Below are 18,575 nucleotides of genomic sequence, written 5' to 3'. Positions count from 1 at the left end.
GAGCAGTTGTTTGAAGAAACACAGTGTTCTATTTCTATATGCAGTGCCGCCCCTGGTCAACTTGTCACGCAGTCTGCGTGATCTGCCTGTAGGGAGGGGCCAGAGTTGGGTACTTTTGTCGGTAATGGAGTAGTGTAACGCGCTACTTTTATAATTCAGTAATCACACTACAGTTACTAACATTGCCCCGACACGCGTTACTTCGTTACTTGCTAAAATCAGTCATAATCAAACACCTGCAAAGAACACATGCTAAGGTGAAGCTAACGCACAGCTATTTGTTGTTTGTTTATATCACATAGTCTGTTCTTCTGCTCTGTTTTCTGGTTGTTGCCTGTTTTGAATGACGAATACACACTACCGCCGCCTGCTGGTAAGGAGAGTTATTGCCACCGCATGCGCAGTTCGTACGTGCTCGGCTGAAGTCTTTGCGGTGTGTTCCAGTCTGGTTCCAGTGCAACACATGACCAACACGCAGGAGAACACGCCGACGCAACAGCGCGAGCAGAGATAGACTGCACAAAATCTACAGATAGCAGGAGACAGAGGACAGCCACGGTCAGATAGGAAAACATTCAGGAGCTATCTGGATCAGTCTTATGCGACAATGGAAACTGAACTAAAGAGAACATTTGAAACTTTAGCAGTCAGCGTGATCTGCCTGCAGGGAGGGGCGGGCTGGCCCTGCGAGTAAAGTAACGAGTTACTTTATGGAGAGAGTAACGAAGTAGTGTAATATATTACTTTTTTTTTTAAAAGTAATATGTAATATGTCATATATTACTTTTTTTTAGTAACGACCCCATCTCTGGGAGGGGCCCTGTCTATATGAATTTACCAACAGGTAAGTTTGAATGTTTTAAATAAAAATGTGAAAAATATAGTGAGTGCCCGAGGATGACAACATAACAGACAATTATGATGTGACATGATATAGCCTGTAGACAATATGGCTATGAAACTAAATAAAATGTAGGCTATTGCTAAAGTTAGCTAAAGTTGAGAAAACGTAAGCTAGGTAGCAAGCTATTAAAATAAATAAGAAAATGTAGGCTACTGTGAACTTTAGCTAATTTTGAGAACATGCATGCCTATGCCAGCTAGAGAGCTAACTAGCTTACTGTTTGGTTAAACAGTATTGCAAAAAAAGTATCTTTCACACATTCACTGCGCTTGGTACTCTGTTGCTCAAACAGTGAGCCGCTATGAATATCCCAAAGTACATTCCAACAGCGCTGTCCAATGTTTTACTTTGAACCAGAGTGTACTTGGGCCCTTGGAGTATTTACAAATGCAGCCTTAAAGAGGAAGAACACGTGTTTTGGTTGACAGCAGTTAGTTGGATTTTCGATTTTATCGAATTTGTATAGTTTAAGAACGTAGACACACAGCTAACTTTAGCCACATGCTACCTGCGCACCACCAAAATGCAATGACAAATTAAACACAAAGTCGGTTATTTCCAGCAGCGGCTTCAATGCCAGATTTTCCTCTCAGCAGTTGATTGACCAGAGCTCCAATACATATTCAACTTACATTCATAGGGGGACACATAGCACTCCACTGGGATGCTAGTGCTGTGTGTTGAAATGTCAACCAGTATGATAGCATTATCAGTGCCATCTGTTAAAAAATAAATTAAATCTCATTACAGCTAAATTCTGATTCATAGTTGTTCATTTCTCATTCTATAACTCAGTTATCTGAAACATATACAGCTAAACAGTGATTTGACTCATACCATACATTCTGATTCTGATTACTGCACATGCATTTAGTGAACTCTGCATACCACGTCTGAATAAGAAACGAAAGAAACCCTGTGTCATATTTATTATATATGACAAAGTGTGAAGTTTGGTCAAACTCATTTATGAAAAATGTCAGAAGATTCATGATTCTACATGTCATGGTTCACAGATTGTCTTCAATAAAGCTTGGTGAGATATTAAACACACACTCATCTGAAATGTGAGTGAAGAATGTGTCCAATTTTCTTTTAAATTATCTTTGCCAAAGTTATTTGGTTGCTTGCATGTAGCAAAATTATCATTGTTAAATAAATAACTGGTGAGTGGAGGTCACATGATTATCATTACATCCAGCATGTCTTCTGAACTGTCAGCTCTGTGTGTGTGTGTGTGTGTGTGTGTGTGTGTGTGTGTGTGTGTGTGTGTGTGTGTGTGTGTGTGTGTGTGTGTGTGTGTGTGTGTGTGTGTGTGTGTGTGTGTGTGTGTGTGTGTGTGTGTGTGTGTGTGTGTGTGTGTGTGTGTGTGTGTGTGTGTGTGTGTGTGTGTGTGTGTGTGTGTGTGTGTGTGTGTGTGTGTCAGGACACTGTGTCTGAGCAGGGCTCCAGGCCCGGGTTGTCTGCACACACTGGCAGCCTGTTTTTGGGCCGGCTCTGATTCCAGCGCTGCATTTTCCTCCGGTAATTCTCAGAATCCTCTCTGTCCGTCTGAGCTGATTTCAGAACAGCGGAGGGGTGTAAAGTGTTGAACAGAGCTCGGAACAGCAGCCTGCAGAGGAGAAGTGGACCAACAGGGTCAGTGATCGGCTCATTTGAGCTCATCACAGGTATATTACGATATGAAGAAAGATTGAATATATGTTGGATTAATTTGATGGCTTTGCAGTAGTGTCAGAGGAAGGGAGACAAAGTAAGGGCAAACAGGACAAAAACTAAAAGAATGCAGTACATTACATTTCACATAGAGTGGAGCAGGAATGAGTCCTAAAAGATATTTTGCGTGTTTGGTTACCTGCCTGAAATAAAGGCTGTGGTTCACATAAGCTTAAGAGAGTTTCACATTTTGTTTTACGACATAAAATAGATAAGTTAATACCCCACCAGAGAATTAAAAAAATGGTGGTCAACAAGTGACTAAATGACTGCACTTTAGCTGTCTTTAACTTAGCGATGCTGAAGTGAAGTGGTGTTAATATGTGGAGTCTTAACCTGTCGAGACGTATTCAGTCTTCAGTGTGTAGTGTTTGATGGTGTGTTTATGTGCAGTGTGTGTACCTGGGTATCAGCGCTGTCACAGTGGTAAGGGCACATATGATGTAGAAAAGTGGGTCAGACATTTGGAGTGTTTCCACCCCCAGAGGGTTGGTGGGGGGGCTGCAGGTCACACAGAACAAACCGAAGAGCAGCACAAAGCCGAAGTAGGAGGCAGCGCTGAGCAGCCACACCAGGGCATGGATCCACGTCTGCAACACACACACCTAATGTCACACACTTCCATTCTTTGCTTTCCTTACAGAACACCAAACAATGAATGACTGGAGTGGCTGACAGCTGTAGAGTGTCTGACCAGGGTGGGGCTCTCGAAGACTTGGTGCAGCAGGATGATGAGGAGGGCGGAGGCGTTGATGGGAGAGCCGAAGGAGAGCACACTGACGCTTGACCCTGCAAACGCCTGAAAATCACAACACTGGGGTTATTACTACGAGATATATATTTGATGCCATCATATTCTTTTTTTGATAGTAACAACAAGCCTTCCTAGCAGCAGTGTGGAGGACCAGTACACAGAAGAAGAGCATGTCTCATACTGGGTAATTCCCTTAGTACACTGCAATGTGAACACGTGTGCAGTGTGTGAATCTAGACCGTGTAGCCTTGTCTTAAAACACACACGGATGCTAAACGTTTTGACTGTTATGAGTGCACATCTCGGGTACTCATAGTTCACTTTGCAATGGTATGAACCTATGCACTCAAATCAGCACATGTAAGTACATTAATACCCGAATAGAGACACAGCTAGAGACTTTGACAGGCAGCTAAATGACCAGGGGTCTCATTTAAAAACAACTTTTACATTTAAACTATGCTTACAGTCATGGCTTATAAGCACAATCAACACTGCAGGTTTACATATCTATGAGGTATAGGTGTGATGTGAAGCAAAATTAATTGTGTGATTTGTCATTATTCACCCCACCACCTCACTCTGCTTTAAAAACAAGTGTACAAATGGGTTATAATTTCCTTTACACTGTAGGTGCGCACATTTTCCTGTCAAGTTTGTTTTTATTAATCAAAATGTTTGAGTCGGAAGTTGCGTACTGTTCCTACGCAGGGGTTATAACCTCTGCATAGGAGACCCTTGCCCACCATGTAAAGAGCGGCAAAGGAAGTACATATTTGACATGCCACGAGGGTTGACATTGTACTTACACAGTAAGGCACAAAGAAGCAGACGAGGCTTTGGTAAAAGGCATCCAGGACTGTGACCCAGAACATGTGGGGAACAGAGACCTGCAGAGAAACACAACATGGGTTTGAAACAGCATATTTTCTGCAATGTTCCAAAATCTAAAGGAAAAATCCCATTGCTTTTTGTTGAGGGAACTTCTGGTCTGACCTACAAAAATACATCAACACAGCACCAATGCACTAGATTTCTGAGAAGCCATCAACATGAGGTTCAGCGGGTGTGCCATAACAGGTCATTAATGTGGAGATCACTCTGCTCTGATCACTCTGCTCTCTTTCAGCTCTAAACTGAGTTATTGTAGGAAAACATTTTATTAAGCAGTTGTTGTTTGTGTGTTCAGTCACCTTGGAGGCGCTATAGAGCTGGGGCAGCTGCATCAGTGTGTGTGCGGCAGTGTGTCGGTCCAGCACGCCACAGAGGAGAGGAGGCACGGAGGTGAAGAGCAGGTTGAAGAGGATGAGCACCCAGGCGTTGGTCATCACGCTCCCAGAGAAACCACAGAAGAACTGATACCAGAACAGCAGATTCACAAACATCTGCAACGCACATGTACACGATATGAATGAGGAGTTGATTACAGTTAACATGGTTTACAAGCAGAACCAGGGTGGGGAGGGTTACTTTGTAAATGTAATGAGTGCCTGAATACTGAATACATGGCTCTGAAAGTAATCAGATTCCGAATACAGTTACCTGTCTTAAAACGTATTCAGATTACTTTTAGAATACTTTTGGAATACTTTATTTCCCCCTAACAGATGGGTATGTGTTGGTGAACAGGAGACACTTATTTGACTGTTTTAATGGCTTATCAAGAGCACAACTCAAACACGACATCTTGGTGTCATTCTGGACAGCTCCCTCTCATCTGCACCCCACATAAAAAACATCACCCGGACTGCATTCTTCTCCAGACTCCGCCCTGTCTCAGCACTGAAGTCCTGGTTCATGCATTCCTCACATCCCGTATTGACTATTGTAATACCATGCACTCAGGCCTTCCCATCAAACTTCAAATCATTCAGAACTCTGCTGCCCGGATCATCCCCCGCACCAAGTCCTCTGACCACATCACCCCCGTCTATGCATCCGTCTGCATTGGCTACCTGTAACATACCAATAGACTTCAAAACCCTCCTGCTCACATTCACAGCCCTCCACAACCTGGCCCCCACCTATCTGGCTGACCTCCTACCCCCTCTCGCTCCCTCCGCTCCTCCTCTGCTGGCCTGCTAACTGTCCCCACCCCCGCCTCAAAACCCACCAGTTCAGATCAGCCTACTCACTGTAGTGCTCCATGTCTCCTGTTTCCCAACATGTTCCCTGTTATAGTCCTTTTGTACCGTCTTAAACCTTTCCTTAGAATATGTTATGAATTGTAAGATGTCCTTGGGTGCTTTGAAAGGCAATCAATTTGCTTAAAAAGGGAAGGTTTGATATTGGCCTGTAATTATTCATTATGGTTTTGTCTAGGTTATGCTTTTTTAGGAGAGGTTTAATTACTACAGTTTTCAGGGCCTGCGGAAATACACCTGATTGAAGAGACTTGTTTACTATGTGTAGTATATCTGAGGCCAAGCAATGAAAAACAGTTTTGAAAAATCCTGTCGGGATGATGTCGAGGCTACAGGAGGAGGAAATAAATATTCTCTCTCTTTTGTTCCTGATCTGTGACTGTGGACTGACGGCTTCGGGCCTTGTAACATTGCACATGTGGTTTGGTTTGGGGGTGTTCCCCAAACCCGTTTTGTCTGTTGCTCCTGATTGTGTTCACCTGGTGCCCTGTGTTGTCTCCTCCCCCCTCACCTGTGTCTAATTGCCCCCCCCCCCCCCCACCTGTGTCTAATTGCTGATTAGGGCGACTGTGGCTGCAAGGGAGTGCGGTCGTCTTTCAACCAGAAGGTTGTGGGTTCGATCCCAGTCCATGCAGTCAACATGTCGATGTATCCTTGGGCAAGATACTTAACCCTGAGTTGCTCCCGATGGCATGGCCAACGGTGTGTGAATGTGTATGCATGTTAGTTCCTAGAGTAAGGTACACTGCTCTGTATGAATGGGTGTGAATGGGTGAATGACATGTAGTATGTAAAGCGCTTTGAGGGGTCTTAAAGACTGGATAAAGCGCTATATAAGTACAGTCCATTTACAGTCCATTTACCATTAGTGTGTGGGTATTTAGGCTCTGTTTCCCTGTCTGTGTGGGTGGTAGTGTGTGTGAGATCCTTGTGGCTGGTGACTGCTCACGTGAACAGCAGATTGAGGCTGTGTCATATGTTTGTGAGTAATAAATGCCCACACCGGGTTGTATTTTGGACGTTCTGCCTCTGCCTCCTTGCTTGGTCGGGCCGCTCAACGGTCAGCTTCACATGATCCATCTATATAAAAACCTGTTTGAAAATGAGCTGATCAGATTTCGGTCACTTTGTGATGTCACAATGTTTTTTTGGCTTGTGTAACCATTAGCCAATAACCAACCAAGGTAACCCCCCCCCCACTGTATCACCTGAATCTCCTCCTAGAGCACCATTGTGTTCTTTTTAACCAATCATCTCTCAGAGGGGCGTGGCCATCAGCGGCTCATTAGCATTTAAAGCTACAGACACAGAATCAGCACTTTTGGAACAGGGCTGAAACAGGGGATTATGGGATGCTGTAATGATCTGTTTGGTGTCACTTCAGAGACATGTTTTGTACATATATATGAGACCTATAATATAGGGTTGAAAAAGAGTATAATAGGGGACCTTTAAATCATACGAGTAAAATATTTGGATTGTTCATATCCAGTATTTCTGAGAATAGAGTTATTGTGCAACTTCCCCTACTGTTAGTCTCTTAACCAGTCTTAAAAAACATGACTTCTGAAAATAACTCGTACCACATTCTTGTAGATGAAGTAGAGGATCATGTTTGCGAGTCGAGCGTAGCACCAGTGACCGTGGACCAGCAGCAGCTTCCTCAGGTGTTTGAACCTGGAGATCGCAAAGTCACTGGACATCACCGCCTGGGGAACGACACACAGAGACAACATGTTCTAGCTGCTTCTTTTCATACAGCTGTTGATGACTCCAATTCAAAAATGATTATGGTTGTTTTAGGGTAGGGCAACAGGGATGACAGTAAGGGGGGGCATCATGACATTTGGTGTGTTATTGTCTCCTTCCTGCATTTATGTGTCTGAGTTTGGGGGGCTCTAGCTTCTATCTTTGATATAGCTGTCATGGATTGCCATAATAATTCCCTTAGATCTTAGATCAACTAACTCCCTTGGAATTGGTCGGTTTTATTGTTTTGCGATCTTTATCTTATTCCGTTTTGTTTTTATAACTTTTTTGTAATATTATGTGTTACTCTTATTGATTTTTACTCATTGTTATTGTTTTACTGCATCTTATCTTGCTCTGTAAAGCACTATAGGATGCATCATGCATGGAAGGTGCTAAATAAATAAAGTTATTGTTAAAAAAAAGGGATGATCCTCACATAACTCAGGAATGTGAAGTGGTACTGACATGAAAGTTGATGTCTATAATTGTCTTCTCCCTCTGCTTATGTGAGGCAAGTTTTAAGTTGTTATCTTTTCCATTTGATATAGCTGTCATCGGGTTAGGGTTAGAGTGTAGGGTTGATAACCGGGAAAAAGGGACCTACTGTAACCCCAGCTTCTATGAGTATAGGCGTAGCCCTCTAAGGCTATCGCTATTGGGTAATCCCCTGCACACTAGTTATAAACTTTTTTTGAGATGTTTTATTAAATAGTAAGAAGCAGTAGATTACTGGCAGAATGAAGCCCCCCCTGAGTCTGTCATAAAGACGTAAAGTGAAGTCCTCACCTGCATCCCCTCCTGTCCAGAGATCCCGATGCCCACATCAGCCTCCTGGATCATGCTCACATCATTGGCTCCATCACCTTGTTGAACCAAAAACACTCATCACATTTAGGTACGCACACAGAATATCACATCATTTAAGATTTGATCCAGTTGGCCTACAGTCACTATCTAATTGAAATCTTATGTCCTGGTATTGACGGCCTGATAATAACTGACCTGACTCGTGCTTATAGCTGAGGGATAGTTTAAAATAAAGAATACAAATAGACTTTAAGGGAATCTTTCATTTACAAAGAACTAGGTTAATCTTCCCAGTGGTATTCAGAGGTGGGAAGTAACCAAGTAGATTTACTCAAGTACTGCACTTAAATACAATTTTGAGGTACTTGTACTTACTTGAGTATTTCCATTTAATGCTACTTTATACTTCTACTCCACTTCATTTAAAAGGAAAACATAATAATTGTACTCCACTACATTTGTTTTACAGCTTTATATACTCTGAACGCAATGCATAAACTAGTGGACTAACTCATCACAAAGTGTCAGATTATTTAACTATTTTACAAAAAGTCAATCAGAACTTTGTCTACAAGAGTAAAATGCTACTTGTTGCAACAACATTATCTAGAAATGTCACATATATAATTAAGCAATAGCTCACGACAGGCCGTGGTATATGCTCATTATCTCACAGCTAAGGGGCGTGGTTCGGCCCGACGCGAAGCGGAGGCAGGCAGGCAGTTTGCTTTTCAGCCCAACGGTATACTGTTTTTCTCAGACGCGGAGGGATACTGACTTGTTGTGAAAAGTAACTTACAATTCTACCCGTGGTATACGCTCAGTATATCACGGCTAAGAACCAATCTGATTGCTTGATTTGACTTGTCCGTTTTATAAATATAATTATATACACACATAAAGGCCAATGATTACTTTTACTTTTTATACTTTAAGTACATTTTGCTGATAATACTTTTGTATTTTTACTTAAGTAAGTATTTAAATGCAGGACTTTTACATGTAATTAAGTACTTTGACAATAATGTAGTGGTACTTTTACTCAGGTAGTGCATCTGAATTCTTCTTCCACCTGTTCTTACCCACGGCCAGGGTCATGACGGCCAGCTGGTCCCGGACCAGCCGCACCACCTGGCTCTTCTGCAGCGGGGTGGACCTGCAGCAGAGCAGCGCCTTGCAGCTGCAGCTTAGCAGCAGGAAGTCCTCCTTCAGGTCGTCCTGCAGGGCCCAGTCCAGGGTCCGGCCGTCTATCACCAGGATGAAGCCCGCCCCCCCGCCTGACCGACACGTTCCAGGATTCCCTGCTGCAGGTACCCCACTGCGATCCACTTCCAGCTGGAGCTCCAGGAGTAAAGCTGCACATGCATCCTGATGAGGGACAGAAACCCATCAGTACTGTAGCATACACATAGAGTGCACATATTCACACATATTGTGATGCATGACAATTTCAGTTCTTTGCCACCATTATGTCCCACATACAACATTTCATATTCTAATGTGCGCCTTCAGTACGTAGCAGAGATGGGGACTCGAGTCTGAGACTCGGACTCGAGTCGCACTTAAGTCGCACACACAGAGACTTCAGACTTGACTTGGACTCCTGCTCAAAAGACTTCGGACTCGACTTGGACTCGTGTTTTGGGACTCGTGAACAATCATTGTGTTTTCTATTTTTGGCGTATTAAAGGTGGGGTAGGCAGTGGCGGCGGGTCATTAGGGGCAGGTGGGGCACAGCCCCACCTAGTGTCAGAAGAAAGTATTACAAATAATGATTACAAAAAAATACTAAAAAATAAATAAAAAAACATATAAAATATATTTTAAGGTCATGTTTAATAATCTGATTCGTCTGTACATTTCTGTTTTAGTCTGTGTTCTTCTAATTAGTGTCTAGAGTGCCGTTTTGAGCTGTTTAGAGCCATGTGGGACAAAACCCGATCCTGCCCCTCCCTCTCACAGTCTAAGTGAACGGTGATTGTAAAAACTACACTGCGCATGCTCAGAGTATTTTTCTATTTAATGTGTGTGGCAAAAAAATAATGACCGTAGGGGCATAGTGCTCCCATCCCCACCATACGTCATCTCACATAATTCAGAATTGATTGGCTGTAAGTACTCACGTGTGCAGTGCTGCGAAACGTCACGTGTAGTTTGAAGAGGAGACGAGAGAGCAGCATATAGCTAACATCACCAGCGATTAAAAGAAGTAAAAAACTGAAAGAAAATGAATGAAGTTGACCATTTACTGGAGCACACATTTGAGACACTTAGTCTCGGAGAGAAACTGGAGGTAAAGCGCCTCGGTGCCCACCATCCACCGGATTTCCAAATGGTCCAGACTGCGGGCAAAGTTAAACGTGGGTTTAACGCTGAGTGGTTTGCTAAAAATAAATGGCTGACGGCGAGTATCCAGAAGAATTCCCTCTTTTGCTTTCCTTGCCTGCTTTTTGGTGAAGATCAAGGTACTTGGTCGAGGACAGGTTACAAGGACTTAAAGCATCTTTCGGAGAGGACAATGAAGCATGAGAGCAGCAACAGTCATTTGGAAAATGCCGTAAAATTGGGATTACTTGGAAGGGTGAATGTTGCAGCTCAGATTGACAGCGCCTACAGACGCGGCATTGATTCTCATAATAGGAAGGTGGAAGAAAACAGGTACGTGCTTGGTCGGATCATCACCTGTATTAAACTGTGTGGGAAATGTGAGACAGCACTGCGGGGCCACAACGAGTCGGCGGACTCTCTGAATCCAGGGATATTCAGGTCAATTTTCGAGACAATGTGTGAGGGCGATTCCAGGCTTCAACGGCACTACGAAGCTCAGCTTGTTTTCAAAGGGACATCAAGCACCATACAGAATGAACTCTTGGACTGCATGTATGATGTGTACAGGGAGGAAATAGCCAAGCAAGTGGACAACACATCATTTGTTGCCGTTCAGGCCGACGAGACAACCGATGTCTCCTGTAAATCGCAAATGGTGATTGTGCTGCGATACATTATGCCTGACCTCACAGTTACAGAGCGTTTTTTGGAGTTTGTGGAAGTAAAGGACAAAACTGGTGTAGGTCTCTCTAACAGCATCAAGGCTGTTCTGGAACCCCTGAAGCTGAAAGAAAAGCTAATCGCTCAGACCTATGACGGGCGGCCGTCATGAGCGGTAACGTGCGCGGGGTACAGACGGTGATGAAGGAGACGTACCCAAACGCTCAGTTTGTTCACTGCTACGCTCACCAACTGAACCTGACCCTGCAGCAACTGTGTTCAGCAAGGATGAGCATCCTGAAGGTGTTTTTTGCAGATCTAACTGCTTTTTCCACTTTTTTCTCCGGTGCTCCAAAACGTGTTGCAGCTCTTGCAGAGGCAACACAGAGACGCATCCCACGGCCACCGGCTGTGAGATGGAACTTTAAAAGCAGAACTGTGAACGCGGTTTGGGAGACCCGAGATGCACTACTTCAGTGTATGAAGCATATACGCGCACAACCAGGATGGGATGCGGTCACCATAAGTGAGGCATACGGCCTGTCAAAGAAACTGCGGGACCGAGCATTTATGCAGCTCCTGGAGTTTTTTTCGTTGCTTATGCCAGAAGTGGATGTTCTATACAACACTCTGCAAAAACGAAGCATCGATGCACCTGGGATCAACAGCGCGCTCTGCCGTTTCAAGGAAAATGTTCAGAAAATGAGGCAGAAAACTGATGCATTGGCCGCCACTGCTCATGATGGAACAGACGAGCCAGGCCGACGAGTCAGCAGCACAGCGCCGGTGATGAAGGAGGCTTGTGACACAGTCATCTCACAGGTGGAACAGAGGTTCTCACAGAGTGACCATTTGATCGCTGCAAAGCTTGTTGACAGCTCATTCTTCCCACAGCATGTCCTGTCATTTCCTACACCTGAGCTTGACTGCGCCGTGAAACTGTGGCCTGCGTTGGGAAACAAGGAGAAGTTGAAGTCTGAGCTGACCACGCTCTACCGCCACAGTGAGCTTCACACTGGAAACACTGCCCTGTCTCTGTTGAAATCCATTCACGAGAACAACTTGGAGGAAACGTTTGCTGAGACTGTTATTTTGGTCAAAATAATAGTGACAACTCCGATGACGACATCCGAGTCAGAGAGGAACTTTTCCACCCTCAAAAGGATAAAGACTTTCACTCGCAACACCATGGGACAGCCGCGACTTAACGCATTGGCCATGCTTTCAATTGAAAGCCAGTTGATCCAGCAACTACAGGACTTCATCCCCAAAGTGATAGACACATTCTGTCAGAGGAAGGACCGCCATGCCGCTTTTCTTTTCAAGTGAGCCTTCAGCTTTGGTAAGTTCATTTATGTCATATATTTTGTTGATCTTCTGTGTTTTGCCTCTGCTGGATCGATTGATATTGTGACCTCGATGATGAGTGTCTTTGTTTTCCTTATATTTACAGTCTATGGTGTTTTAATGCTAAAGCATTACGGTTGTTGTTATTGTTAAGAATTACTTTGTGATGGTGACCTTTACTCCATGTATGAAGGTGCATTACTATGACATCCCCACGCTGTGTACGTAAATGTATGCGCTCACAGTGTTGCTCCTGTGGTCTTCAGTATGTAATTTGACACTCCCCCCTCTCTCCTCTCTCCTCCCCCCCCTCTCTCTGTCCCCCCTCTCTCTCTCTCCTCCCTCTCTCTGTCCCCCCCTCTCTCTCTCTCTCTCTCCCCCGACCTCTTTCTGCCCCCCCAGTTTTGTACACCTAGAAACGCCACTGGGGGTAGGTAAGTTTGAGAAACCGGCTCGAGATCGCTAGAATCTGAAAATACACAACCGGAGAAAATCTGCCACTTCCTCACAGAGCCCCTCCTCCAACACACACGAACGAGCACATGACCAATGAGGGCACGAGATACGTTTGTGCCCCGATGGGAGGCTGACAGGCTGGTAGGCCATCCAGTTATTTTAGCCGGGCCGGCTATCGGGATGTTAAGAGCATTCCATGGAATATAACAAAAAGTGTATCTCGAGCCGGTTTCTCAAACTTACCTACCCCACCTTTAACATTAACATTATGGTAACACCATGGCGACCGGCGGCATACCTGCAGCTGTACCGCTTGTAATTAGGTTCAACTATAAAAACTTCGACCAAAACGCCGGCGGCACCAACAAAAGGAGCGCACACTGCAAAGTCTGCAATATTAAAATCAAGGATGCTGGTGCAACAACGTCAAATTTCATCAGGCACTTGAAAACTCACCCGGAGAGGTCAGTCACATTAACGCATATGGACGGTTAGCAAACATGTTTAGCTCAGCATCAGCTATATAATGTTAACTTAGCTTGCTACTAGCTTTGTAACTGAATATTTGAAAAGATGAGTGAATGTTTGCTTGTCACACTTGTTTGCGTTGAGTGGCGTTGACATCCAACTCTTGACATGACATAAAAAAGGTCGGTAACGTTAATCATTACATTCCGCTGCCACCATCTACTGGCTAACGTTAAACGTAGAAAAATACATAGTTACATACATAAATACATCTGTCGGTTTATAGGCAGGTTACAGGTTTATTGTTGACCACGTAACGTTAATGTTACAGGTTTATCAGGTTACCATTACACTGGGTTTGAGTGAGAGGATAGAGGAATATGTTTATTTATAGTAGACTTAAAAGATGTCATTAGAGACCCAGTGTAATTAAACAATACGGTTGCAGAGGTCACATTTTAACATTTTTGTCCACTGGCCAAATGGCTAGCCTAGTGAATGTTGAAATGTTACCAGCCACTCAATAGATTGCCATTGTTATTTTTGGCTGGTGCGTGCAACATACAGTACCAGCCACGTGCATGATTTACCAGCATTTGGCTGGTAAATGGTGTTAATGGTAGATATCTCTTTTGGAACAGGTCATGTTTTAATATCACCAGTTCAGTATATTTCAGATAATATTGCAGCAATAGTTTTTTAGTTGCATATGGCACAGAACAAATGTATACTTTTAAGTACTTTTAACACAGTTTCCCTGCGGGGGATTAATAAAGTATTTGTGATACTGATTTCTGATTCTGAAGTGTTTTGCTTATAAGTTGTTTGCATTTAGCTAAAGTGTGATGTTTTTCCTCATATTGCATTGCAATAGCCTGTTTAAAGTGATCATATAACAAACAACTAATCAGTACTGATACTGTATGCTAATAGATATAGGAGTGATAATAATACAGTAAATGCTTTGAATGTCTTAGATATAGCTGTGCAGTATTCTTAACAGACTGGATAGCAGCAGACAATAGAAGGCTTATTACAACCAGAAGAGACATGAGACTTTTATTTTTTAGAGACTTGAGACTTGACTTGGACTCGTGACCAAAGACTTGAGACTTGATCAAGTCTCACCCCACAAAGACTTGAGACTTGACTTGGACTCGTGACCAAAGACTTAAGACTTGACTTGGACTTGCAAAAAAAGACTTGTGAACATCTCTGGTACGTAGAGCTTAAATGTTGAATGGTAATGTCTATGCAGCATCCTTACTTTTTGATTTTGTAACTTAATGGTTGACAAAGTCCAATAGGATAAAAGTGTTACCTATTTATGTTATTTGAATTAAATGCATTGATATTTTTCTCTACAAGCAAGATCAAAACTTAGACATTTAAAAGCAGTAGTGAGCAAACAGATTGACAGTCATTATGTTAGCCTCCTGTTAGCAACCCTCCAGTGACGGAGCTAATCATTCCTTTGTACTACTTGATCAAATGTATTTTCTCACTGTTTTAGATTTAGTAATCGGATCATTATTTTGGGTAATCATTTGAGTTTTTAACTGAACTTGTGTTATTTTAGGGGGGAGAGAGGAGGTAAATCGCTAGCTTCACATTACATTCAATTACATTTCATTTCTCTGACGCTTTTATCCAATGCAACTTAAAATAAGGCCAATAAACCATAAAGGTACAAACTCAGGAAAAAGATATATTTGCTTCAAATAGGCCAAACCATTGTAAGAGCATTGGTTTCAAATGGGGCCAAGGTTCAAATGAAACGGGTGTTTTTTTAGTCTGCGACGGAAGAAATGTAGACTTTCTACTGTTCTGAAATCAATGGAGAGCTCGTGGAAGTTTGCTTTGGGGGTTCGTTTTATTAGATGTTTGCTTTTAAACCCTTACCCTAATAACCACGAAACTGATGTTAACATAGACTACAATGCAGCATGACTTTTACTCACAACACATCTACTAGTAGGGTTAAAGCATATTGACAGCTACCGTGTGTACACTAAGACAACTGACATTGCTGAAACTATATAAATCAATCATATCCACGACTTGTCATTTAGACTCAAGCACCTGCAGAATGAGCGTTGGGGATCTGGATAAACAAGCAGAGCTTGAACTTTTAAACTTTACTCATTAAATCCAGCACACATGCTGAACCCTGCCACCCCCCACCTGCCACCCCCCACCGCTGACCTTGCTCCCACAGCTGGCTGTCAGCAGCTGGTCGTTGGGACCCAGCAGTTTGCAGGCGTAGGCGATGTTGACGGCTGTTTCCTTTTTGTCTCCAGTGAGGATCCACACTTTGATCCCAGCTTTCTGAAGAGCTTCTATCGTCTCCGGGACTTCTTCCTGCAGTCTGTCCACGATGCCTGTGCTGCCTGGACACACACACACACACACACACACACACACACACACACACACACACACACACACACACACACACACACACACACACACACACACACACACACACACCACACACACACACACACACACACACACACACACACACACACACACACACACACACACACACACACACACACACACCACACACACACACACACACACACACACACACACACACACACACACACACACACACACACACACACACACACACACACACACACAAATAACTGTAAGTCACTGTAGTCCGACACATGTAAATGATTCCGGTCCTATTGTCCAGTGAAAATTATTTCCTGTCAGCACATTTTTAAGTGTATCACAAATATGCTAAGTAGACAATACATCAACAATGGGAAGCCATTGCTCTGATGGTATGGATATATTTGTACAGTATATAAAGCCGACTGGAATGATTTGTCGTAGGAGTTACAGCAGAGAGGTGCGTAATATGTTTTTGCATCATGCACAATTCTGTAGACGGGACCTGATGATGTCATTCTTGTTATATAGCGTTCCTATCAATTCTTTTCAAGCTGCGTCAGTGTCTCTCACCCAGCAGAGTGAGGCTGGTCTCCAGTCTGAGAGCAGACTCCATCAGCAGCTCCTCTCTGCTCTCTATGCTGCTCTCTGCTCGCAGCTGGCCCTTCAGCCACACCTGGTACTCCTCTTCTTCCAGAACCTACACACACACACACACACACACACACACACACACACACACACACACACACACACACACACACACACACACACACACACACACACACACACACACACCACACACACACACACACACACACACACACACACACACACACACACACACACACACACACACACACACACACACACACACACACACACACGTTGTGACATGAACTTACCATGCCACATTAAAATGTGCTCACACACAAGTGGCAACACATGTCAATATTTCTAACCCTAGTCAATGTACTTTAGGCTTAGAAATGCTGTAATACAGTGGGCAATACACAGTTTAAATCTCTACCCCTTAACTTCTGTTTATAGCCACAGGATTCCATTATAGTAAATAATGTGTGTGAAAATGTTCAAGATCATTTTTAATGAACAAAGTTATTTTGTTTGGCCTTCCTGAAGCGATACCTTTTTGGCGATGCAGAGTGTGCGGAGGCCTTCTCTGGCATAGCTGTCTAAGTGGTTTTGGGTTTGTTCTCTGATGTGTCTGTAGATCTCCTGAGCCTCATCTGCACCTGAACACACCAGAAGGACAAGTTGCTGTTACACCTGTCAGGCAAAGACCAAGTATTTCAGCTCCCAGTCACTCGGTTAACAACCTTTTGGTGCCCCCGTCAGGTCCATGATGACGGAGTCGGCTCCCTTGGTGTAGACCACCACCTGTCCTGTGAGCGGGTGGCGGACCACCACGGACATCTTCTTCCTGTCTGAGTCGAAGGGCAGGATGTGGAGCAGGGGGACGGACAGGGAGCCGATCCCAGGCAGATCCACCGTCAGGCTCTCTGCCGAGCGGCCCCTCAGGGTGCAGCAGTACGCCTGGGCCGCGTGGACCAGGGCCGCCTCGTCCGGACTCTCCGCCTCGTACAGCAGCTCTTCATCAGCCTCACTCTTACAATCCTCTTCTAGGGTCAAGTCCTCCGCATCCTGCCTGGCCCCGTCCGTCTTTGAATCTATGACATCATCCTTTACCTCCCTGCCAGCCGTCTGTCCGGAGTTCCCTTCCATGACTCTCGAAGATAGGTCCGGTTTAGGTCTCAGGCTGGAGGTTTCCAGGGTGCCCTCCAGGCTTGATTCTGACTTGTCCGTGGTGCTGTTATTGGGGGGGGGGAAGTCCAGCGAGCCGGTCTTCCCCCTGGCAAACATCCGGTGGGCGAGGGTGTGGGGGCTGGCTTTGATCTGGGGAGGGGAGAGGATGGAGAGGGCTGAGAACGGAGAGAAGCTCAGGCGCTGGAACATCGTCTTGATTTCCTCCAGGGACTTGAGAGGGGTCTGTTCTTCACGCACCTGCAGGAAAAAGACAACAAAGAGAATGGGATCAACTTATGTAAGAAATCTAAAACATGTCCAGGCCCCTCCCCTCACGTTCTTCCACAGCCAATCCCCAAAACAGATGAATTAACACCCATGGGCGTCATTTCCACTGGGGACAGTTTGTGTCCCCCCACTTTCAAATGTGTTTATTCTTTTTTTAACTGCAAGCTGTCAGAGCAGGACACACTGCTCTGTGGACGCGTGCACGCTACCAGGTCTCGCGTGCACTTTCGAAAAATAGCTCACTGAATGATGAGCACAACAATGAATAGAAATTGTCAATGTGGAAGACAAGTCTACAAGAGAGTACTCCTGCTAAAGGACAAGTCCATACAAAGACAGTAACTGCTGGAGGACTGGTCTACAAAGAGCGTGGCTGCTAGGCAACAAGTGTACAGTATGTGTGTGTTATATACTACTCTAACGTCCACACGGCGGCGTGCGCTGAAGCTTCAACGCTTCTGCCCATTCACTTTGAATGGGGTGACGTCACGCTTTGCCGAATTGCATCGAGTTGCTCGCTTCAAAAGTAGAGCAATGTTCTACTTTTGAAGCTTCGACAGAAGCGTCAGACAATCAAATCATATGCCAGTACAAGCTCTAGCCAATCAAACCGCGCTTGTGTGTCCGGGGCGGGAGATTCATGTGATTGGTTGTTGGTCCAGCTTCAGACAAGCTCACCGGCTTCAACGCACGCCGCCGTGTGTAGGGGCCGTAAGAAATCAATTAAATCTGCATTTCCTCTAAAGAAGGTTTTTTCACATTTTCTTTATTGCACTCAGCA

The 18,575-nt window shown here is 44.3% G+C and overlaps 1 protein-coding gene across 3 annotated transcripts in view; it reads right to left on the bottom strand.

Moving 5' to 3' along the window:
- Positions 1-754: 754 nt before the first annotated feature.
- Positions 755-18,575, bottom strand: part of atp10d (ATPase phospholipid transporting 10D) — a 63,749-nt gene continuing 45,928 nt past the window's right edge. For all 3 annotated transcript variants that reach the window (XM_034241269.1, XM_034241270.1, XM_034241272.1), the window contains 12 exons: positions 17,080-17,764; positions 16,889-16,995; positions 16,316-16,442; positions 15,542-15,726; positions 9,160-9,445; positions 8,057-8,133; positions 7,102-7,227; positions 4,568-4,759; positions 4,184-4,264; positions 3,315-3,419; positions 3,023-3,210; positions 755-2,516 (listed from right to left, as the gene is read on the bottom strand). In XM_034241269.1, coding sequence (XP_034097160.1) covers positions 2,327-2,516; positions 3,023-3,210; positions 3,315-3,419; positions 4,184-4,264; positions 4,568-4,759; positions 7,102-7,227; positions 8,057-8,133; positions 9,160-9,445; positions 15,542-15,726; positions 16,316-16,442; positions 16,889-16,995; positions 17,080-17,764 — 2,349 coding nt within the window. In that variant the 3' untranslated portion in view covers positions 755-2,326. The remainder of the gene's footprint in view (positions 2,517-3,022; positions 3,211-3,314; positions 3,420-4,183; positions 4,265-4,567; positions 4,760-7,101; positions 7,228-8,056; positions 8,134-9,159; positions 9,446-15,541; positions 15,727-16,315; positions 16,443-16,888; positions 16,996-17,079; positions 17,765-18,575) is intronic.

Source organism: Gymnodraco acuticeps, unplaced genomic scaffold, assembly GCF_902827175.1.
Source record: "Gymnodraco acuticeps unplaced genomic scaffold, fGymAcu1.1, whole genome shotgun sequence".
In the NCBI taxonomy this organism is placed as follows: domain Eukaryota; kingdom Metazoa; phylum Chordata; class Actinopteri; order Perciformes; family Bathydraconidae; genus Gymnodraco; species Gymnodraco acuticeps.
Note: the sequence above shows the minus strand (reverse complement) of the source record. Positions and strands in the feature narration are given on the sequence as shown.